This window comes from Lepisma saccharinum, chromosome 21 (assembly GCF_977018435.1).
Source record: "Lepisma saccharinum chromosome 21, izLepSacc3.1, whole genome shotgun sequence".
Classification (NCBI taxonomy): Eukaryota; Metazoa; Arthropoda; class Insecta; order Zygentoma; family Lepismatidae; genus Lepisma; species Lepisma saccharinum.
In genome coordinates, this window is record NC_139249.1 from 11,638,353 (window position 1) to 11,662,880 (window position 24,528).

The following is a 24,528-nucleotide window of genomic DNA, read 5'->3' on the forward strand; positions in this document are numbered from 1 at the left end:
CCAGACATATCTGCCAAAATGAAAAATTTTGCGTATGCATAAATTTTGCCACACAATGCAAATTTTCTGCAATTTCTTTATTTTCCTTTCAAACGTGAATATTTTTTTGCCAAATCATTGGAATTTTCCCCCCTTTTTATATAGCTTTTCTGAACAATTACATTATTCAGACAAGGATGAATAAGAATATCATGGGAAGGGGGTAGCAAATAGCTACGTCCAGACGGATTGGTGGATCACAGAAGATTGTGTGACATGACCGGCAGATAATGCAGCAGGCTAAATGTTCGGTGAAAGTGCTTTTCCAAGAAGACGCACCTGGATGAATTCCAAAATATCTTGAAACTTTGCCAACGCTATTAAATTGGTGCCCAGGTGTCTTTTGCTTTGCTGTTACTATGGTTGCCTCAACTGTCTTGGAAAATGTGTCCATTTTTAACTTCTTTATTCCTTTCTTTTTCCTACTTGAAGTTGTTGTTCCCGTTAGTCTTTGTGAAAGATGTATCCATAGTTTTGAAACTAGAGCACCAGATCACACAGCTGAGTTTAAGAGTAAAGGCTTGGATAACACAGATAATAAAAGTCTTAGTGCAAACATTGTAATCCTAGCGATTCCATTGAGAACACATCAATTCATACACGAAAACAGTTCATTTCCAAAACAGGGATCTGTTGTGCTTCACTTTACAAGCAGCCAAGAAAAGAAAATGTTGTATGTGCCACCTCGCACCACCTGAAGCATTAAACTTTTGCTTGCCAGAAGTCAAGACTATGCCTCATTAGACAGTTCCTCGATCCACAAACTACCCTAGCTAACACAATACTGGGAATATAGCAAATCAGGCACATTTTAGAAGGCTGCTACTGTTTAAAAATGTGTAAGTCACTTTAGCACATGTAATTTTAATTTATGCTGTTATTTTATGTTGTTAGTACATTCCAATGTAAAATAGCTAATGCTGTATTTGGAATCCACTGTGAAATAAATAAACATCAACCTCATCCTAAACACTCCATAAGCAGTTCAACATGACAAGCATGGATAAGAGTGCAAGCGATTATGAATTAGATTTTGTGTGTCCCCTCATACTCCTTTTGTGTGTCCTCAATGACAGGAAACCTTGAAAAATGCACTAAATAGTGTCAAAATGATGATGAAGTGACTAAAATACCACATAAGTTATATTTCCGTTTTAATTTTACATTAATAGCTGTGGTAACATGGAATTTTGTAATTTTGATTAAAATTTAAATCAATATTTTTGTATATGGTTGCATGTTAGACCAATTTCAAATCTACAATGATGAAATGAATTACCACTAAATAAAGGGTGTCTCAAAAAGATGGGACATTTTGAAACTGAGGTTTAGAGAAGAGAATAAATAGTTGCAAAAGATTTAATCATGGAAATGAATAGTGCAGAGGATGCCATTACATAAAGATCCACCACAGCATTTGCAAGCCTGGAATGGAGGCAGTGGTTCTAGTGTCGCTACGTTACGGGGAAACTTGCAGTTCGCATATTTTCCAAGGTTTCTGAAATCTTGGCAATACTATATACATACTGCTGAAGAGATGAATAGGTTTATTTCTTGAAGATTACACCCAGTAGATCATGACCTTTTCTGCACAAACATTCCTGCAGACATCAAGAGACATCCTGCACAGCTCAATGTAACATGTCCACAGAAATCTGGGCAATTTCCTCACAGATTCTTTTGACTCGACTTGCTACAATTGAAGAATCACTGATTCCTGTGAACGTGTTACATCGAGCTACACAGGATGTCTCTTGACGACTGCAGGTAGTAATCTACTGGATTAAACCTACCCATGTCCTCAGCAGTATGTATGTACGTACATAATGACATCCTCTGCAATATTCATTTCCATGATTAAATAAATCTTTTGCAACCATACCCTGTTTCAAAATGTCCCATCTCTTTGAGCAACCATTTATTATTCAATCTGTAAAAAAAATTGTCTTTCAATGCTGTCTTAAATTTATAACTACAGTAAGATAAACTAAAAAAACATAAGCCATTCACAAATTTCATTTTATTTTTTCTACTCATATCACACAAACGCTAGCAGTAAAAAAGTATAAAACTGACCATGATGTTTGGTCTTAATCAGATGATGAACAAAAACAAAACAAAAACTTACAAGTTAAAGAGCATTCAGCCTAGTATATGCCACAGGCAAGAATTTTAAGAACTGAAGACAAACAATACATAAAAACTTCGTAATGCTACAACATATATACTACTTTTGCATTTATTTCTATGGCCTTTCAGTCTCCAGAACATCATGTATCACAAATAAAGAAAAATTGCAAGCCCTTGGCTTCCTAAAAGAAACTGTCTTTTTTTTTTAAATAAAAAAAAAGAAATAACAGTGCTGACTCTACACGTTAATTTCTTCCCTTTTTTTTTTTTTTTAAGAGGTAGGACCAGTAGTTGCTTTTAGGTGACTAGTCTGATAATTTGTATTTAAGTAAAGAGCTCCACATCACTTCTTAGTTATCATGCTTCGAGTCAATCGCCGTCTAGGTCTTTCGGAAACTTCCATACTGACGGTCTCCTCATCGTCGTCTGAAAATCCTCCGCCTTTGGAAAATAGTGCCGTTGTTTCTTCCTCGGATTCAACCGTTGCGGCTGTGCCTCCCAAAGAAGGGTCGGATATTTTGGTCGAGGAAGGAATAGGTTCCTGTGGGACAATACACTCAGAGGAGACGGCTGATAGGAGTGGTACGGACAAAGGCAGAGTCTAGCGGAAAGAAACAGCATTGTAAGCAAATTAATAATAGTAACAAAGCACAAAATAATACAGAAAAGGAGAACAATAAACATAATACAACAAAAATCAACTAGTAAACTGAAAAAGAGTTAAAAAAAAAACAATTGATAGGAAAATAATAGCCAGCACTAGAAACGAGCAAAAAAACTGTTGGCAACATATGTAAGTAATTAGAAAGCTTGATATGGTTGTGTATGCAGATTAGTACCTTCTTTCTAATGCATTACACAGAATCCACTAGTTTGTGGTTATATCCAGTGGTCAGAAGTAGCGTCGCTACTGTAGCTAGCTACAAAATTTGTAGCTGTAGGGACGCTACATTTTGAAAATTGTAGCTGTAGTGGTAGCGAAGCTACAAAAAATTCATGTAGTTGTATCGAAAATTTCACTACAGCTACATTTTTCTCAGCATTTCGAGGTAAATTTTGAATGTGGCAACAGCATAAGAAAAGTCGACAATAATGCTTACTTTTGCAGGAGGTTTACAAAGACAGTCTATTACATGGAAATTCGGATAATCTAGATTATACGTTTCTTTGAGTTGCATCGCTATTTTGGGGAGAAACATGTCTCGTTTGTTGCACCGCTGGAAAACAAAATGTCTCGTTTGTGTCACCCCCAGAACAAATCCTGTGGATATCAAAATGTCATTAATTACTGTGTAAAACACAACTTGCAGTGCAAAGACGAGTGATCCATTTTCAACTACAATGACTTTAAGCAATAGTGCCAGCAACCAATGGCTCAGTACGTTAACAGCATTGATAATTGTCAGTGTATAAGGGGTCTCACCAGCAAGAAATTATTGTTACAAGTATGATAGACATACACTTTCTGGAGTTACAGTTATTTTCATCATATTATTTGTTCACAGATTTTAAAATTTCAATACGTTTAGAACACTTGGGTTTGCACGTCAGTTTCCTCATCATATGATATTGTAAAATCTACGCACAAGTTATTGACTTTCCTGCAGAAACGACAATTTTCTTTAGTTAATGTGCAGTTGCCAAATTTATGTATTTTGTTAATCATGACAATGAGAATAAATGGTTTATTTAGTTATTCTTTTATCTATAGTCGCTTTCTGCCACTTTCGGCTAATTGTGAGCATGAGGAAGAATGATGAATGATGAACAGTGTGGGGAATGGAAGATCCCATCCTCCCAACTTGGCGTCTTTCCTAGTTTTTGTTTTGAGTCCATTTTATGGATAGATATACTGATCGAGACTGCGTGCCTCCGCCGGGTATCGAACCTGAGGCCCTGTAATTACAAAATAGCCCCAGATACCTTTCATTCAAAACTACCTTCATATCAGTCTATTAAAAAATTAAATATTTATTCTCAAGAAAAATATGTTGATATGTGAACATAAATACGCAATCTTACCAAATTTTATGTGTGTATAGTCGTAATCATTAATTTGGGTAACACCCTAATTGCAATATTCATATATCAAATTTGAATTGATATGCCACTTGCATACGTACATTATTCTCTAACACTATAGTAAAAATAAGTAACTGAACTGCTATCAAAATCATCGAATGATGGGAATCATGATAATAAATAACAGAATCTACGTATTTTCCAGTAAGTACAACTATCATACTAGAGGCTTCTTTTGAATATCCATGTGGTTGTTTCAAGTTTTTGCAGAAGTAGCGCAAAAGTAGCGAAGTAGCGAGTAGCGCACATGAGTAGCGTAGCGAACTACTTTTTGGTAAAATAGCTGTAGCTGTAGCGAAGCTACATTTTGGAAGAGTAGCTGTAGTTGTAGCGAAGCTACTATTAAAATGTAGCGTTCTGATCACTGGTTATATCATCCCCACAGATTTTTTTTTTAAAAGTTGATTACTTAATGCTAACATAGTGAGCATGGGCCACCAATAAGATAATCCCTCATGGTACAGTAAAGTTCCCTTTGCATATAGCACCGTGCCACGAAGGCACATTTAGGGGATGTGGGACATTTTGGAGGTGATGTAATCAGCACCACACTCGGCCAGGTTCCCATTGATTTGAGGCTTGGACGATGTATGCGGGGATATAAGGTCAGAAAAATTCCGGTCTTAGATCACCCATCCTGGGAATCGAACCCAGGTCTCCCACATGGCAGTCAGATGCCCTACCGACTGGACCAACGTGTGTCTTTCCCTTTCTTTATTAAAAATTGTCAACACACCCAAAAACAGGTCTTGTCCAGACCACTAGATGAGATGAAACCTCAGCGACCAGGAAGTCTGTTTATATTTCACTTTGCACTATAACCATGCAAAGCGCCTTCACCGACACACCATGTGTTCAGAAACCACTGATGGACGACAAGACAGAAACAAATACACCACCCTGAGGAACGACACAGAACCAGTCTCTGAAACATAGGCACATATAGAAACTAAAAACGGAGACTAGAAGTCCAACAATTCAACATGGAATCGTTCACCACTGATCAGTTACAAAGGTACACTTGTGATAATGTTTGTGAGTGTTAGATTATGCGCAGAAAGGCTAATTGGGATCCGAACCACGCTATGTGCCTCCACCGGGTATTAAACCTGGTACCTCTTGATTACAAGGTGATGACGTTTCCACAATTCCCATCAGAGAGGCCCTATTATTATAATAAGAGAAAGCAAGTTCTATGTTATTAATTTCTCTGCACATTGAAATTGCAAGTGATCTTTCTGTAAGTCAATTATTAAGCTACATAAAGCGTATTAAAAATATCATGCCATGTATTTCTTATGGGGAATGAAAATCCTAAAACTTAAGTTTTCACTGCTCAGAGACATCTTTTGGTGTTTTTCGTTAACGATCAGTTCTTCAACTTTCCCCTTTCCGTTCATGCACTTCATGGTGTTCCCAGAGTACCTTGTGCACTAGGTGAACAAAATAATTCCACTCAATCTTGAGCAAGTACTGATCAGATGGCTAACAAGACTGAACCTACAGTTTACAGTGCATTCCGACTCACTGCACTCGCTCACAGGTAGGTAAATCTCAAAGCAGCGTAGAAATATATATTAATAGACACATGAGCCTGTTTCAGACATTCTACATTAGGATTCCTCCACAGGCCTTTTGATGATTTATCCAACATTCAAGAGAACTCATGTGGGTTGCATACACTGCAATTCTGTAATATGCAATAAGCTTACGGTGATACACTAAACAATCCACAAGGTTCTTCTGAATGCCATAGAAAGGATTCTACATGCATAGGTATATTTTTTTACAATTCTTACAGAAAATATTTTCAAAAAAGTTGTTAGTCACGACCAACAGAACCTTACAGAACATAAAAAAATATTATTTATTATTTTGAGTAAAATCGTTTCAAAAATATTGTATCTTCAAGGGAAACTTGTCCATGGGATTGAAATCATTTTGACTGTAATGTGATCAATACTGTGTACACTATATACAATTAGAAATATGAAGCATATATCATCTGCAAGAGTATAATATATATATATATATATATATATATATATATATATATATATATATATATATATATATATATATATATATATATATATATATATATATATATATATATATGTGTGTGTGTGTGTGCCAGAAAAGTGAGCAACATACCACTCATCTATATCCACTACTTTAATGCAAATTGCATTAACACAATGCAAAAATAAACCTAAAATTAAAACAAATTAAAATTCATTTCAGCAGTGGATGAAAGTCTTACCTTGTATGCCACGGCCAAACTCTAGTTTGGGAAAGAAAATGAGAATGATTGGATAATATGCTATGAAACTTGCATAATGGCGAGGTAGATATATCTGTATATATACGGTATATATGCATGCAAATTTAAGTTACAAATGATTGACAGGTATCATGCTATGGAACTGGTGTGAGAAAAATGATGTTACAAACATGAAAGGTTATGTTTCTTTTCACATAAGTAACTTTACCCAAAGAAGGTATACAAGTACATATGTGTGTGTGTGTGTGTGTGTAAATGAAGTCTAGAATTTAAGTCAAAAAACATACCAAAATATGAACATGAAAACTGCTTCAAACCAGAAAATAAGGATAATATGGTACATATAATATTACTATAAAATATTTGTTGAGGACTTAACATTTTCAAACATACAGAAGATATTCTGGAATTTTCTACGGTCAAATTCAATGCATGCACATAATGTAATAAAATAAATTAGATAGATTACAATTGTTTTAGTCCGATGATCAATTCCATGAACAAAAAAAGAATCTCTATCCCATTCCACATTTTGTGAAAGGAATAACATTTCATTTAATGTCATTACTACCAGTAATAGATACAGCACTATCAGATGTACTATGTCTACGCAAGAACAAATGTTTTAAATTCTTCAAAAATAAATTATGTCTGATGAATTTAATGTGTTACAAATGGTGCAATGTAATACATATACAGGAAACGAAGCTTTACCAAATAGATGGAAGGTGTTAATAAGTACAAGATTAAGTGGTGAAAGTTGTGAAAACTTCCTAGCCATACTAATCCTTACATATGAGCAGAGAGCTACATTAGCCATCACACCCACAAACAAACTATTCAGAACCACGTATAATTGATACAGATGAAAAGAAAACCAAAGATACGTTTCTATGCATATTATTGTGCATATACAATTCAATGGCAACTATAATGTTGTAATAAAAGCAACAATATGAACATCATCAAGTAATTTGCCAAAGCAATATCTGGAGAATCAAGAAACTTATCAATAATAATTTGCACCAAAGACGGAGATGATATCAAAAATCATGAACAACAATTACAAGCACTACATAACAAATTCATTGATTCCACAAATGAATAATTAAATGAGAGAATTACATTTTGACTAGTAACGAGTTACAGGGATGAACTTAGTATGATGAGAATTCAAACCCATGGAATCTCGGACTTCTTTCTTCACAGACATGAATAAATTCACAGGTTTCATTTTGATACTAAAATTATTATGGTTGTTTATGCAAATATGTGTACTAACACATTGCAATCTGATGAAATGATGTAATTACCATAGTTTTTTTTATGTTTCTATATAGTCCAGTTCAAACCATATACAAAGTCAAAATTAAATACAGCGTACAGGGAAACTTGTAAATAAATATGTATATCTGTGACAAGTTTTAATGTCAGTAATGAACTAATAAATGCATTCTGTATGGAATACCTAAAGCAAAATGAACCACATTCTAGCCTGCTTTCAAAGACGAGAGCTACACTAAATATAATTTCAGCAACCAACTAAAAAACACTAAGTACTACCTTTTGGCACTTAATATTCTACACATACATATTTATTTCTAGCTTCACAAGGCGTTTCAAGAAATTAGCAAAAATTGACAAACCGATGACAGGTAAATGGTAATGAACATGCAAATGAACACAATGGGGAGATTTTATTTTGTCAAAACCTGTCAGCAGGTATGATGACAATTGAATTCACTTGCGAGCAAGTTGAAGCAGAAGTTACAGAGGAAACAGAGGGAATGAAGAAATACATAGTGTGAACGTCTCATACAATTTACCTGTCTAAAAATAAATAAATAAATAATCTCACAAGATAGGAACACAATAAAATAATGTTCCAGCAACGTTTCTTGGAGATATCACTAGCATTAGGTTAAGAAGGAAGTTAAAACAATACATGTATATAATCCTTCAGTTATATTTCACATTACCTTCCACCAAGATCTATTCAAAAATCTTGTAGCACTTTCAATGATGATGTTCTTTTATATTTCTGATTGAAGATAACGTGGGGCGAGAGAGTCGTAGCAGCAAGTACAAGCAATAAGTTTCTCTAATTTAGTACTTCACCCAGCACCAAATACAGAGAAAACACTGGATTCTCGATTGCAATAAAATATATTATCACAATGAATGCCCTTCCCCTCTTTTTACTTATAAGAATCACAAAACCTCTAGTAATTGCGTGTCATGCAGAGGAAGAGAAATAAAACTAGCCTAATTTAAAAAAAAAAGACGAAAGCACTAACTAACTTACCTTGATGGCTGTCTGCATAATCACTGTAGTGGCATAATTGACACCTTTAGATCCCAGGTGTAGGACCGTGTGATATCCTTGTTCTTTTGCTCGAGCAATATACTCGTCGATTTCCTGGAAGGAAGACAATATTGCACTTCAGTCTACAAGTACATTTTTATTTCTGGGGCATTCCATGTGAAAACCTCAATTTTTAAAATTAAATGCAATGCTGTAACTTAATCCAAACTTGCGAGTGAACAATCTAAAATTGTCATTTGCATAAAAATTGAACTATTATACTACTTAAGTTAGACGGTATTTTACATATTATTAGTTTATTTTAACTTTTAGATTTACTTGTGTTTTGTATTGTGTCCCACCCGTGACACCAGAAAATAATTACAGTGGTCCCTCTATAATCCCGCATTTCACCAATCCAGCACCTCCAGTAGTCAGGCGTTGAGCGAGTGGGGAGTGTGAAAGGGAAAACAAGTTACTACATGTCAGTGTCAGAGACCTTGGCATGAGGTAAACACTAGGCTCAGTATAGCGATCTGTACATGTCATTGTTGCACATGCAACCCCACGTGGACCATTTTTTGTTTCGTATTTTTTTTTACAACACTAATTTCCATTTGAATATATTTACATACGTACATATTTCGTAATATTTTGTGCAATAAACATAGGTTTTGCTATTTAAATGCGTTTTTTTTTTTTTTTAAATGAACCTCCACTAATCCGGCGTTTTCGTTTATCCGGCAGTCCTCTGGTCTGATATCTGCCGGATTACTGAGGGATTACTGTAATTTCTCCTTTAACACTAGAAGCGCCAGGATTTTTTACTACCTAGAAGCGCCACCTCCGGTCAAAATGACCGGTATTAAGATTTGACCATTTCTCAAAATGGCTATTGTCAATAATCATTATGACTAATAAAAAAGTAAAAAAAAAGTAAAGTGCTCCCCTGTGTTTAGCACTACACCATGAAGGCGTATAGGGGGTGTGGGGGTAACGCCCCACACTTTCTTGATCCGGTCGTGAGTGGGTGTGATGTGATCAGCATCACGCCCCTGACCACCTTTACCCCCCAGGGTTTCCCCCAGGTACCCATGTTATTCGACGCTGGGTGGGCACCGGAGCCGCTTCCAACGTTAGAAAAGTTCCCGGATTTGAACCGGTCGGGGATCGAACCCGGGACCTTTAGCATGGTAGTATTTTATTTTTTATTACTAATAAAACAAAATATTTTGTAAAAATATTTTTTTGTAAAAAAAATACAAAAATATCATGAAACCTAGCGATATTTATTTTCCATGCACTAATTACAACAAGCAACACTAAATATTAATTTTCTTCAAGGAAATAAGTTTCAGTCATGAAATTTCACATATTACATTTTTTGCATTTCAGTACCTATTCTACACCAGAAACACATTTTCCACAAACATATTTGTTGCACATTGAACAAGTGTCACTTGTTTTGTTTTCATTGCACAATGCCACCTGGCATTGGCGCCTCTTTCTGGATACAGAGCCACTTACATTCCGTGCATGTGATATTGATGTTGACAATATTATATTGGGCATTGCATTCAAATGTCCTTCTCTCAGTTCTCAGCTAGATCTATCAAAAAGTTATATCTCGTAACGTTCCTCCCCGTGACTGCCTTGTAAACTACCCATGCATTTATTGCTGCCAGATCTAAGATATTGTAAAACATATGTACCGGCCATCTACGTGATGAAGCACGGACTGAATATTTGCGTGCCATTTGATCAACAACATCAACACCGCATTTAGTTTTGTTGTAATACTGGATTGCTTCTGGGAGTTTCTTCTGGCTTTGCAAATCTACTTCTACATCTGAATGCATGGAGCTTAGGAGTAGAACATTTTTGTTTGGTTTAGCTTGGTATGCACACAATGTAATGTCCCCCTTTTTTAGCAAACATGTTTCATATACTTGTGTTCTAATGTTCACAATTTCATTAGCAATCTCCTTTCTATTTTTCTTCATAGTGCCAATTAAGCTTGTCTTTTTCTCCTTTAGCTTCTCAGCAAATTTTAGCGATGTGAAATAATTGTAAGTATTTACATTTCTACCCGCATTTAGATAAGGTGAAGTAATTCTCAATACAACATTTTCAGGTACAGTAACATTATCATTCCTTGATTCATCTTCCCCAAGGTATGGAAAGGCATTGCACACGTATGTGGAATGTACCTCCACTAGCATCCAAAATTTTATACCAAATTTTTCTGGTTTGTTTGGCATGTACTGTGTAAATCTACACCTCGCTTTCGAAGGAAACAATTGTTCGTCAACTGTCAGATTTTCCCCTGGAGTGTCCCCTGAGGACACACTGTCCAGAAAACACGCTTACAAACTGCAGTGTTCAAACGAAACTGAGTCCTCACTTTCTCCTTCTTATCAGCTTCGACAATACGCCAACATATATTGGTGAGTCTAAAAGAGGAAGTAAGAATAGGGGTGGAAACTGTAAGTGCAACGTTCCAACCAAGAAGTGGTTTCCCATTGAAATACATTAGCGGTCAAAATGACCGGCAAAGGCGCTTCTAGGTAGAAACACAAATATTTCCATTATTATTATTTTTTTTGTAAATAACGCATAGCAGTAATAATGTACTGCAAATTTTAGGAAAAGTCACAAAATTTCAACGCACGAAGAAAAAGGTTTCTGTACAAAGCAGAAACTGCAATTTGAAAGACGGTCAAAATGACCAGCTTGGCGCTTCTAGTGTTAACTGTTACATGTCCCCTTCAACTCTACCACAATATTACCTTTCCTCCTTGTATTAAATAACTTATTTTTTATCATTTTACAATTCACAGAAATTAAAATAAATTTCCTACTAAGTGAAAAGGCAGTGTTTCATCTGTCTCACCCACAAACAAAATTGTTCAGTTGTAGCTACAAATATGGGAAAGTATTTTAGAGGTAGTTATGTATAATCAACAGTGTTAAGTTTCCTATTTCATTGCACAAAAACTATCAGTGGAATAGTTACTTTAATATAAAAAATGTAGTATGTGTGTCCCACCCGTGACAATAACACTGGTATCGGCTCAGCTCTAGATAATTGAAATGATGAGGATGAGGCTGTAATGATAACTCCAATTATGAGCTTGTGTTTATAACTTACAGAGGAGTTATAAACTCATTATAAATTCTTTATGGCCATTGAATTTACGGGGACAGACAAATGGAGATAAAATTATTACAAAGACAAAGAGAATGCAACAATAATGTGATTCAAAGACTAAGTAAAAATAATAAAAAAATTTAAGATACTGCACTTTTATAGCGACAGTCCTTTCATTTAGTGGCCAGAAAGCAACGAATAAGAGATGGGTTCAACTTTATTCAACTAACACCCTTTACTTTTTAATTGTTCCTTCCTCATAAAAACAATAAAAGAAAGTTCCAATCTTGACTCACAAAAAATGCAAAAAGGAAGCAAGATTCAGCAATAATAATAAAGATAATGACATAATAGGACCTTTTAACTTTTAACTAGAATTGAACACAAACTTACCTGCTCTCGACGACTGAGAGTAGGATGAACAAACTTTCGATACAAAATGCTGGATCCTTTCGTAGCAGGTGACAAAAGCCATAGCACCAGGATTATTTTTATTTCGTAGTAGAAAGGAAACCTGTAAAGTAGACGTAGCAAACAGTGAACAGAATTGCAAATAATAATTATTAGAAAAAAAACTTCTCGGGCACACAGATAGAAATCATTCAATTTAAAAGCTAGTAAATTGTGACTTAAAATGCAATTGTAATTTATTGTGGGTTGAATTTGAACCCTGACAGTCTTTTTCAGTGATACAACCATGAAAAATACCAAACCAATTTTGACAACTTAGATACGCTATGTAGTGTGTGTCAATTGCCTGTACTTCAATGTTCCAACAATACAAATTTAAAACACACGGACTTATGGCTAGAATACTTTGACATTGACAGAATACTAAAATTCTCGAAAAATATATTAAAAAATTATGTAAACATCACATAATTACCGCAAGGCTATTGAGGATGCTCATAATTCCACTGGGATTTTACAACAGATATCATGCTAGTTTGTTCTCTGATATAACTAATGTCCAGTTTCCAAGCCACTGTCTGTTAACAATGCTAGGGTCAACCCTGCCATCCCTGGAAGTTGGATCAGTGTCCCCATTTTTTAGTGTTGGGTTGCATATGAACAGGATGGATATTAAGTGCTTTTAGTGCCGAAACTAAGTGCTTTTGAGGTATTGTTTATCAGGAAAAGCTACTTGTTTTAATGATATATACCACCTCCTAAAGTTTGTTGAAGTTATTTTTCTCCATGTACTAATTTCAGCATATAACATTGTCTATTTAGATCCCACAACTCATGTTTTATGACTGAAGTAGTAAGCCTTGAACGAAATCTATACGGCTCAAAAGCAGTTAATTTTGGGTTTGAGTTTTGAGTCCACTTTATGGACAGATAGGTTAATCGGGACTGGATCTACAGTTTAAAGTGAGCTCCGAACCACTGTGCAATAGGGCTCCACTGGGTATCAAACTCTGGACATCCCGATTACAAGCCAACAGCGTTACCACTATGCCATTGGGGAGGCACTAGTTGATTTTGAGTCTCTACTCTCTCCGAGTTGATATGTCTGCATTCCTCTACAGTTTCTAGAACTTTTCTACAGTTCCTAAAATAGCTTTGTACACTCTGTCCCAGGAATCTCTGGAGCAAGGGAGCAAAAAAAAAAAAAAAGACTGTGTATGTAGTGACTAAAGAAGGCTCGACCAATGAACGCGTTAGGGGGAAAGTGAGAGCATTGAGGAGAAAACATGACTGCAGCTACCAGTTGTTTGCAGCAGAGCACACTGCTTTGCTCCACCACTGTGGAAAAGTGGAGAAGACTGTATCCCGATGATCCTGTACAGGATTTCATTTGTTTTCTTTATTATCTTATTTTTTTAATATCGCACTAAGATCCATGTTAATAATAGTAATAATAACACTAACAATAAATAGCAAATTTCAGGAACAAGACATATTATTGAATATAGGAAGATACATCTTACATTGTGCATATTTCAATCTGTTGAATTTATAAATAAATAGCTATGAAAAATAATATTCTCAGTTGAATCTGGTGACTTTTCGCTCACCCAGTATAATGATGCATGCAACCATTTCAGTAAACTAGCATCCTTCAGCTCAGATCGACCCACAGAAACACTATAAGAAAGCTTTCCCATAACTATTTGAACTGGGTTCATTCACAATTCATCATTAATTTACAAAAATATTAAGACTGAAGCAATTTTTTAGTTATCGCTAGAAAAAAAATAAAACTATTTCACAGTATGCAAGTTATACTTTATGTTATTGTTTACATAATGGAATTTACACTTTACATTTAACATTAAATAAACTCACCAAAAACTAAGGAACACATCTGTAAAGGTTTCTGCACATGTGAACAGGGCGAACACAATCCAATACATCATCCACTTCACCTGTAAAATACAAAAAATCAGCAATTAGTATTATGTTCTAATGAAAATCTAAATCTTATGTATCATAATTTGTATGCAATTATATTGCAGCAAAGGTGGACAGGATAAGCATTAAGATTGCATAGGACAATACTTTAACATTATGCAAGTTAAATCGAAATAATGCAATTTTTTTTAAAAAAAAAAAAAAAAAAGATCATTCACTTTTTGGTCAGAGGGCTCGCATTCATATTACCATTAGAGCTATGCTTATCCCTTCAGTGGATATGTAGAGCGATGTGATGCACTCTGATTGGCTACTACCAACAGATGCCCACTTTATGCAGAATGCGATATGGCAAAGTAACAAAAATGACTGACACGATTAAAAGACAAAAAAAAGACCAAAAAATCCAACAAGAACATACATTGAACCGATTTCTCAAACGGTTGTAAAGGTCCAGAATATGTAAATAAATTCAATTCTGGTCCGGAAGTGAAAATCAGCATAAATGGGTTCTGGACTGCAAATAACCTTTCTTATCTTTAAAGTATTTCATTTCGGTCCGCAACGTTTTACAATCCAAGTTCAGTATTGAAACAATATGCCAACTTGAACCGAATTTAAATTGTGCAAGGAAAAAGGTTTCGGTCCTGTTACGGAATCCAATAGTACCCATTAGAATTTCTGGGTTTCTGTACCTTTAAAAACTCTAATTTTTCAGCATTTTCTCATTTTAGGCACTCAAATAGGCAATTATCTTTGAAATGGACACTTATGACTAAAAAAAGGTGAAAACAAGATGCTATAAAATTAATGCATTCCTGTCAGTAAAGTGTTAAAACTGACATAGTGGAACGGAAATAAAAATTTGAAATCAAACGAGAATATATGTGGATATTCACCAGATTTTTCATAATTTTCTCACTTTAGGAACTGAAATAGGCACTTATGACTGACATAAACATGCAATAGATTTGATTGAATTGTTGTTTTAAGTCCACTTTATGCACAGAAAGGCTAATCGAGACTCGACATACAGTTTAAAGTGGGTCCGACCCACTGTGCCATGTGCCTCCACCAGGTATTGAACCCAAGATTCCTTGATTACTGGAAAAACAGGCACTGCAAAACAAACGTACTCTTGCCAGAAATAGCCTCAAACGGCTTATTAACTGAAGGGCCTAAATTTGATGGACAAGTAAAAAAAAAAGGTAAAGTGCTCCCCTGTGCATAGCACAACGCCATGATGGACAAGTAACAAGGGTAAATCCTCTGGCTAGTAATTATATAAAAATCCGGGCACTATATACATGGGCAGCGACAAGGGTGAGTGGATCAAACAGTTCCATCAACCCCCCCCACCCCCCCTGTTTGGAAATTGGCATCGTTCAAATTTTAAAACAGCAGAAGCTTGTTAATAACAGAAAGTAATAACCAAAGTAAAAAACTTAATTAGATCGAAAAAAATAGTGTAAAATAGAAGAACCAGGTTATATTTTCATGTGCTACCATTTAATCCAAAAGAATAAATGGTTTGGCAGCTTCCAAAATTCCAAAAATTATAGTTTTTATGTGAGGCGCCACACACAGTAAATGTTAATAACAAAATACAATAACTATGAATTTCAGTATACCAACTATAGGAAATGTAAATGAGCAACAATTGTGTGCATCGCGTACCAAAGTCTTTCCATTTACGTAATAATAATAACAATAAATTTGGTATTTTTAGTAACTTATAATAGTTATAATTGTAAAATAACACTTATAACAATGGTGATAATAATAATAATTATTATTTCTAGTAAGCAAATTTTATCAATCGCCTGACCCCTCCCTACAAAACTTTCTGGCAACGTCCATGATTGTATACAATTGTTGGAATATTTCCTACTGCATGCCACACAGAGGAGAGGGAATGATGCATTAGTTCAGTTTCTAAATGGTATATAACGTGTCTTTCGACAAAGAAAACTTTGGCGGGAAAGGGCAGCGGCATTGAAGTTTTCACCTTTAAAGATTGACGTCGTCTCTATCGATCGACGAGGGAAGAAAGCATTGCACCAGGCACCAGCAAACGACTGCCTGCAATTTACCAATCTTCTAGAGAAATCTATTTCTAGAATAATTTGAAGCTTGCCACGCAAATTGCATCCAAAGCAGACGGGTTGGCTGCCTTCCTAAGTGGCCTTGATCGATCCCCGGACGCTATCGATTGGGCAATATCCTAACAATGCAAGGGCCTGTTGTGCGGGAATGAATCCAAATGCCGGGTTCTTATCTGGCTGTCAAATTGCCCATCAATAGGTTTGGGGGGTTTGTGTGTCCAGCTGCTTGCTGGAAGTCCTAAAACTGGCCTCCTAAGTTAACAACGTATGCATTATTAGTGTAATTGCCAAAATAATGAAAGTAAGTTTCTTTAGGAGGGTTACTGTTGGTGCCATCAGCATTTTTGAAACGACTTTCATGAAGTGTTAGTAGCTGTATGTGTTCCGCACCAAACCCAGTCTGGTGATGATATCGGTTCTGATTGAGTTTGTGATTTAAGTGCACCTTATGCACAGTAAGGCTAATCGGGACTGGGCCTACAGTTTATTTTGATTTGATTTAGTTTATTTTACTTCGCGTTTTGTGCCTCTTGGCTAATTTGCGAAGATGGTGATGAGTGATGAAATGGATGAATGGACATTCACAAACAACCAAGCCCGACCGGGATTCGAACCCGGGACCCTTGGCGTCGCAGCGCGATGTGCTAACCACTCGGCCACAGGGTCGGGCACCTACAGTTTATAGTGGGATCCGAACCACTATGTGCCTCCACCGGGTATTGACCCCGGGACCCCTTGATATCTGGTCTGAAACGGCATTGTAAAAACCGACACGAGAACGACACTCAATTTGAGTGAATTAAGTTTCTTTAAGTCGCTTGGCAAATTTCCCCCACAATAGTGATGCCCCTTCAAAAAACACTGCTTCAGTCTGAGATTATCATGTTCCTTCAACATCCTTACAATAATTAACAAATTACTGAGTACTTTTTAGGTGCCCCCCTGCCCCCCCCCCCCTTCGGACGTCCATACCCAGGCTAGCCTCGTAGTGTGCTAACCACTGGCCGTGGAGGTCGACGAGAACGACACTTAGTGTCACAGAATCTCTCGTTCAAGACTGGTGAGATGAAAAGTTTACCTAACCACATTAACTTTACTATAAGACTTGTTCTTTCAATTTTCTGGCACTTTTGGCTGATCGCGAAGATGAGGATGAGTGGAATAAGATAATATGGATGAAGGGAGAATCACAAACATATACGGTCGACGCAACACGGACCTCACAGAGGTGGCTGGGAGTCCAGACGCCAGAGACTCGTTAGTCTACCAAATGCAGTCCAAGGTGTACTACGTGGAAGGGAGTTTTACATTTGGGAGTCTTTTGAAAGGTTCACCCTTCACTATACGACGTCTTGAAACATACCAAGCTGGTATCTACATGATTATTTATACGAGGCGCGTCCAGAAAGTAAGTTTCGATGGCGTCCGTACGCGGCGCTAAAACGATTAAAAATATTGTCAAATCCAGCAAGCTACGGAACACGCTTAAAATTTTAATATAGAAGCTTGTAACATTTCTCCAAGCCTTCGTGGACTCCTTGGAAGACATGGTAGGAGTTCGCGGGCCACAAGCTAGGAACGGCTGCACCAGACTATCGGGAAGGGAAGGAAATGAGGGAGCAATGTGTTCTGAAATGAAGAAATGGTGTCGACTCATTTGAGGATGGATGATTAGATTGAACGGATGAAAGAAACGTCAGTTTCCAGGCCAACACTCGAACCTGGAACCTTTCGATGGAGAGTAGAGAACTCAAAGCATGTACACACACATGGAGGATCGAACACTTGGTCGATTTATTACAAGGTGACGGGGCTGTGGTTTGCAGGGAATTCACGCGGCTGTCTCTTATACCAAATGTCTAATTGGTATTGTTGCTGGTTGAATGACAGATTAGTTTACTTCGCTTTTCTGCCACTTTTGGCTAATTGCGAAGATGAAGATAGTGTTGGGATGAAAATGATGAAACGGACAACACAATACAAGCCCTACGGATTATCCTGGCTGCAGACCAGGCGCCAGGCCCTCGTTAGTCTGCATTGTATTGTTGTTCGACATGGAAGGGATTCCTTATCCTCTGGTTTGCTATGTGCTACACGCAGCGTGTTCTCACTACACATAGGGACTTTTCATCATTCGAATTTCAATCCATTCATACAGCAATTCCCAGCCTACATACATTTTTTGACGCTTTCTTGGCGTTAAATCACTTTGCAACATCCGATCCGTTGATAGTTAGGCTAAGTTTAGAACAGTTAAAAATGCAAAACGGAAGAGTGACTCACGTATCTACATTATCTTGTTTCGGGCTTCCAACTGTCACTGAAGGAAATAGGAGAGTGTGGTCGTTTATAGTCCCGGCGAGTTATGCTTATATGGAAGAAAGTGGATGCCATGTTGAATTAATTTTAGAAGTGTCTATGAAACAGTACTGGTAAGAACAAGGGCGGACCCAGGGACTTGTTTCAGGTTGGAGCAATTCGGTGGAGAAATCATAGAATTGCTTAAACTAATGTGGTGGCTACTACAGTTAACAACAAAGTTGAAGTCATCTTTTTAATTAGCACTAATGACATATTACGTCTCACAAGAATAAATGTGCGAGTCAGGATCTTAACTTTTTTTAAATATCAAAACTGGGAATTTTGCTTGATATTGAGAATTTTAATAAGGCCAACGAGAATCTTGGGGTGGGGGCTGGGGCAGAACGTGCACGCCCATTTGAGGCATCGGCGTTCCACTCGCCAATGCTTACAAGATCACAGCCCAGTGGTTAAACACCCGATTAGACACTATGAGCGCAAGTGGATTTAAAAATCTTGCTTGGTTTCATTGATTTGGTTTAATTTACGTGCTTCGCTTTTCTGCCACTTTTGGCTAACCACGATTGAGTTGGTGTTCCAAGTCCACGTTATGCACAGTAAGGCTAATTGGGACTGGACGTACAGTTTAAAGTGGAATTTGAACCACTATGTGCCTGAACTGGGAATCGAACAAAGGACCCCTTCATTACAAGGCGACGAGCTAGGCTAATCACGAAGATGAGGATGAGTGATGATATGATGAAATTGATGAAGGGACACTCATGCCCAGGTCGGGATTCCAACCCTGGACCTCTTCTCCAATCGGGATATGCACATAGAGAAAGAATCATACCTACACCTTCACACATCTACTTTCCACGAGGGATCATTAAGATATTCTCAAACTTACGTAAGTTTTATGGAGCTTTCAGGCCGACACAGGCCCTATTCAGTAGGTAGAAAAGCATTCACTATGCATGCGCTACCAACAGACCAGGGCGACACACATGCGAGACGTGCTGTTTGCAGTGTCGCTTCGGCAAAAAAAGTGTATGCTTATTCCTGAAGGTTGGTTTCCAAGTGCGTGTCGCTCCTCGGTCTGAAAGCTCCCTCAAGGTTTGCAACCCATGATTCAGATCCGTTCCAATTGCTGGCACCAACTAAGCTTCCTATGGGCCACTGAAGCAGACCAAGGGCACTTTGAACACAAAGGCTCGATGTTACTCACAATTCACTCGTGCAGTTTGCGGTGTGCGTAACGCACTGGGCGTTCTTCACACTACGTTACGTACCATTAGACGAAATTTGTTTTAATTCCGCGTTATGCACAGAGAGAGGCTAATAAGGACTTGACCTGTAATTTAAAGTGGGAACCAAACACCATGGTTCTTATATACTATACACCGTCCCGGGAATCTCTAGAGCGAGCGAACGAAAGCAAGTCTCTGCGCAAGTAGTGGCTCGAGAGGGCTCAACCAATGAACAAGTGCGAGGGAACGGCTCTGCCTTAGTATTTTGTATAGCTTATTTTACGATGCCTTTCTACTTTTTTGGCTAGTAGCCGCTACGACGCCAGGTGTCTTGGGTTCGAATCCCGGCCTGGGCATGGATGTTTGTGAGTGTCCATGTGTCATCATGTCATCACTCATCCCCACCTTCACAAATTAGCCAAACGTGGCACAAAAAAGCTAAGTAAAATAAAGCAAAGCAATCAATCAAATCTTTTGGCTAGTAGCAACGATACGATAATCCAATGAAAATGATGAGGGGACAGCCACCCTTGTTCAGGCCAGAAATCGAACCTAGAACCCTCGACAGCAAAACACTACGTCAACAAATCAACTCGCACATCCACTATGGGAGAATTCACACCGAAGCGGCACGCGACACGTTTTGCTTTGAGGATTAGAACAATCGAACGCAGTTTTGTACGGCCTGTCATGCCGTTGCTGTTGATTGGCTCGTTCCCAAACGACATGTGTCGCCTGTCTCTTCAGGACAAGCTACACGTGTCGCTCGGACTGGGTTGTTTTCTCAATACCGTGCGTCGTCTCGCTCTGTTGTTCGCGCATACGCGCAGTGTATTTGCTCTAGACTGAAGAGACCCATGACGCTTGTCGCTTCGGTGTGAAATCCCCGTGTACCTTGTGACCTGCAGCTTTCGTCTGCCGCTTGTTGCTTCGATCTGAAAGCTGTCTACGGCAGCTCGAACCATCATGCATGATGGCTTATTTTACTTTGCATTTCTGCCACCTTTGGCTAATCGTGACCATGAGGATGAGAGATGAAATTGATGAAGGGACACTCACAAAGAACACCCATGCCCAGGTCGGGATTCGAACCTGGAACCCCTGGCATCTCAACGCGCCGACAATGGAATCACATTTGTAAGGCAGTTCCTCTGCTATATAGGGTTGAGGCGCCACTGTTACCGTACCACAGCTTCAATTAACGCCAGACTACCGCTGCTGAACAAACTGAAGTTCGGTCCAATAAACTACAGTCCTAAGTTTCCCTTATCGATAATGTGCCATGACAGGACCCCCATGTACCCGCCTGTCGGATTGAGCTAATGGTCTGGGGGCATAATAACGCCAGAGGTTTTGGACGCTCGCCAGGCCCTTTCGTTGCCAGGAATTCAAGAAAGGAACATCCACAGCAGCGCTGAGAAATGAGCAGTCCCGTCACATCCGGAAATTCCTGTGAACAACGCACACTTCACACCAAAACTTCGTACCTGTAACTACTCTATAGTGTATGTCGTTCTCTCGCCCAACGCTACACGTAAGGTGGATTCGGGAAGTTGGTTCATTACGGTTCTCTGCATAGTTTCCCCGTCCTTGAAATAAAGGGTTTCCTCGTGTTGGGTTCTACTCCTCTGTCTCTTTTGAAGAGATAATGTAAAGATAATAAAGGGGAAAAGAGTGAGGGTTCCTTTGTCAATGCCATCTAATCACTCATTCTCATTGTCGTGATCAACGAAAAGCGGTTGAAAAGCAATGTAAGAACGAGAAATAGAAAATAGATGAGAGGGGAGATAGAGAAGAAATACGACAGAGATGAGAGAAGGTTGCTTCATAGTCCAGCTTATGTTCAGGCAGGCTAATGGGGACTGGAACTAAGATTTAAAGTGGGATTCGAACCACGAAACAATGTTGCTTCAATCGGGGATCGAACCCGGTACCCCTTTCTTACAAGAAGACTGCGTTACAAGAGAAGGCTAGATAAAGACAGGGGGTGAGGAGAACGGGGCGAGAGAAAGACAAGAGATCAGAAAGAGGTAGAAGGGTGACAAAGAGAGGAGAGAGAAAATGGAAAAGATAGAAGAATGAAGCGCGAAGCAGGGAGAAGAGAGCAGATAACAGAGAGAGACGGGGAAGAACGATATGAGAGAGAAAAAAGAAGACAGGCGAAAGAAGAGAGAAAGACTAGAGAGGTAGGTAGGAGATAAAGACAAAAAGAGAGATGAGACAAGAAAGGGAAGATATGAAAGAGAGGGAGAGTGTGTGAATGAAATGAAAGCAAAGATAAGAAAGAAGAGAAAGATATGACAGAAAAAGAAAAGAAAGGAAAGAGACAGAGAGTGAGAAATGAAAAGAGAAGAGATAAAAGACAGAGGAGAAGAAAGAAGAAAAAGAGATCGAGATAGAGAGAAAAGAAAGAGATGAGTGAAAATAAAGGAAAGAAACAGAGAGGAAGAAAATAGCAGAAAGAAGAGACAGAGGAGAAATAAAGACAAAGAAGCGAGAAAGAGAAGAGAGGACAGGACAAAGAGAAGGGTAGAGAAAGAAAGAAGGAAGAGGGGAGAGAGGGAAAAGAAAAAGAAGACGAGTGAGATGAGAGAGTATTCGATATTTGTCAATTCTTATTTATCCATGATGCGAATATCTGTTGTTTTCCAAAGGAACGCTGGATCATTTAGATTCTAAATATCCCTCAAGTTCAGAGTTCGTTGCGTAACGGATTTAGAAAAAATGTCATATACCTTAGTTACACTAACTGAAGCATCACGAGAGGAGAATCTCGTCTAAGCCTCGGTACCAATCATAAAGTCACCAGCGAATATAAACAGAGACCTTGATAACGAGACGCTGTTTATAATCGCGAGCACTAAAGCAAGTTATAAAAATCCGTTGTGGCTTCTGCAGTTCCGCATGAGCTGCATGACTGATGGACACAAGCCAGCACACCCAGGGAGAGAGGAGCCTCGTGTGAACAGAAATAGTTCTGCTGAAAGTGCACACTGTAACCATCGGCTTTTGCTTTCATCGCACACTAAAGCGGACACCACGGAAGAAATTGCCATTGCAGATGTTTTACGTCGCTTTTCTGCCTCTTGGGTTAATCGTGGTCATGACAGGGTGTCTACCAAAATAACAAATCGAGACTTTTTCATGACCTTTTTGACTCCCCCCCCCCTTACGTAAGTGTAGTCTGAAATTAAGAAAATATATATTTTTATTCAATGAAAAACTCTACGATGAAAACTGAAGCTGTACGTTAACAAGAGATTTAGACTTGCTTTAATTATTAATGCATGTAAAAATTCAATGCTTCAGACTTCAATCCTGGATGGGAAATGGTCACATTATTTAATATTTTTACAAAACTTCACGCATACAATAATGTAATTCTTAAAAAACAAAGTGAATCATAATCACAGCTCAATATAATGTTAGTTTTCCAAATATTCAATTTTATCAAATCCCCAGAACACGTATATAACAATGTAAATTCACTATACTGTAAAAAAACATTAAAAAAATACTTGACCACAATCATAATTTCTTGACATTCTTGACCTATTCTTGACTGGCAGACACCCTGCATGAGGATGACTGACTTGATGATTTTCCCTCCAATGCAAATATGGGGATGAAAACACATGAACAGGACACAAGCCGACATAAGTGGAATTATGTTATTTTACGTGACTTTTCTGCCACTTTTGTCTAATCGCGACGATGAGGATGAAACTGACGAACCCGTCCCGGAGTCGGTCACAGAGGATTATACTGGCTATGAATCCGGACGCCAGAGCCTCGTTAGTCCGCAAGAATGGAGCGGATGGTACCACGTGGAAGAGAGATTGACTTTTTTTGTGCGTGCTTCGGTAAAGTTGCCCTTCATCATGAGAATGAATGATGAACCGAGATTTGGACCTAGTCTCCCTGTAGTTACGGAGCGCGTTACGCTACCCACTCCGCTACAGGGGACGACTAGAACACATTTCAGGCAACAAAAGGCGACTAGAACATATTTCAACTATTCAAAAACCGAAGAAAAATGTCACTTCTTGGGCGCTAAGAGGAATCTTTCAAGTTTCGAAATTTAAGGGTGTGAGCTCTATAGATATCAATATGAAACAAAAGTTTTAACTCCCCCCTTTCCGCACCTTAGGGATTGAATTTCAGAAAATCCCTTCTTATTGGGGACTTTCAGGGTAAGGGAAATACACCTATAAACGTCCAGGTTTCTAGCTCCAGGTGGTGTGGGCCCTAAAACGTATCCAAAGAGTTAAACATCTCCCCTTACATACCTTAGGGTCGAACTTCGGAAAATCAATTCTTAGTTGGTGCTTACGTCATAATGAAAGACACCCCTAAACTTTCAGGTTTTTAGGTCCAGTGGTTTGTGCTGTGCGCTGAGGAGCCAGCGAGTGAGGACAAACTCTTTTACGTATTAAGATGACAAAATCGTCATTATATAAGACAAGATAAAAGCTCAAGTGTACATCAGCATATAATATATAATTAGCTCAGTGGCGTGGCGT

The 24,528-nt window shown here is 38.1% G+C and overlaps 1 protein-coding gene across 2 annotated transcripts in view; it reads right to left on the bottom strand.

Moving 5' to 3' along the window:
- The window catches only part of LOC146004227 (uncharacterized), a 111,109-nt gene that overhangs the window by 22,964 nt on the left and 63,617 nt on the right, over nucleotides 1-24,528 (bottom strand). For both annotated transcript variants that reach the window (XM_083142902.1, XM_083142901.1), the window contains exons 3-5: nucleotides 14,284-14,363; nucleotides 12,385-12,505; nucleotides 8,841-8,954 (exon numbers count right to left, since the gene is read on the bottom strand). In XM_083142902.1, coding sequence (XP_082999028.1) covers nucleotides 8,841-8,954; nucleotides 12,385-12,505; nucleotides 14,284-14,363 — 315 coding nt within the window. The remainder of the gene's footprint in view (nucleotides 1-8,840; nucleotides 8,955-12,384; nucleotides 12,506-14,283; nucleotides 14,364-24,528) is intronic.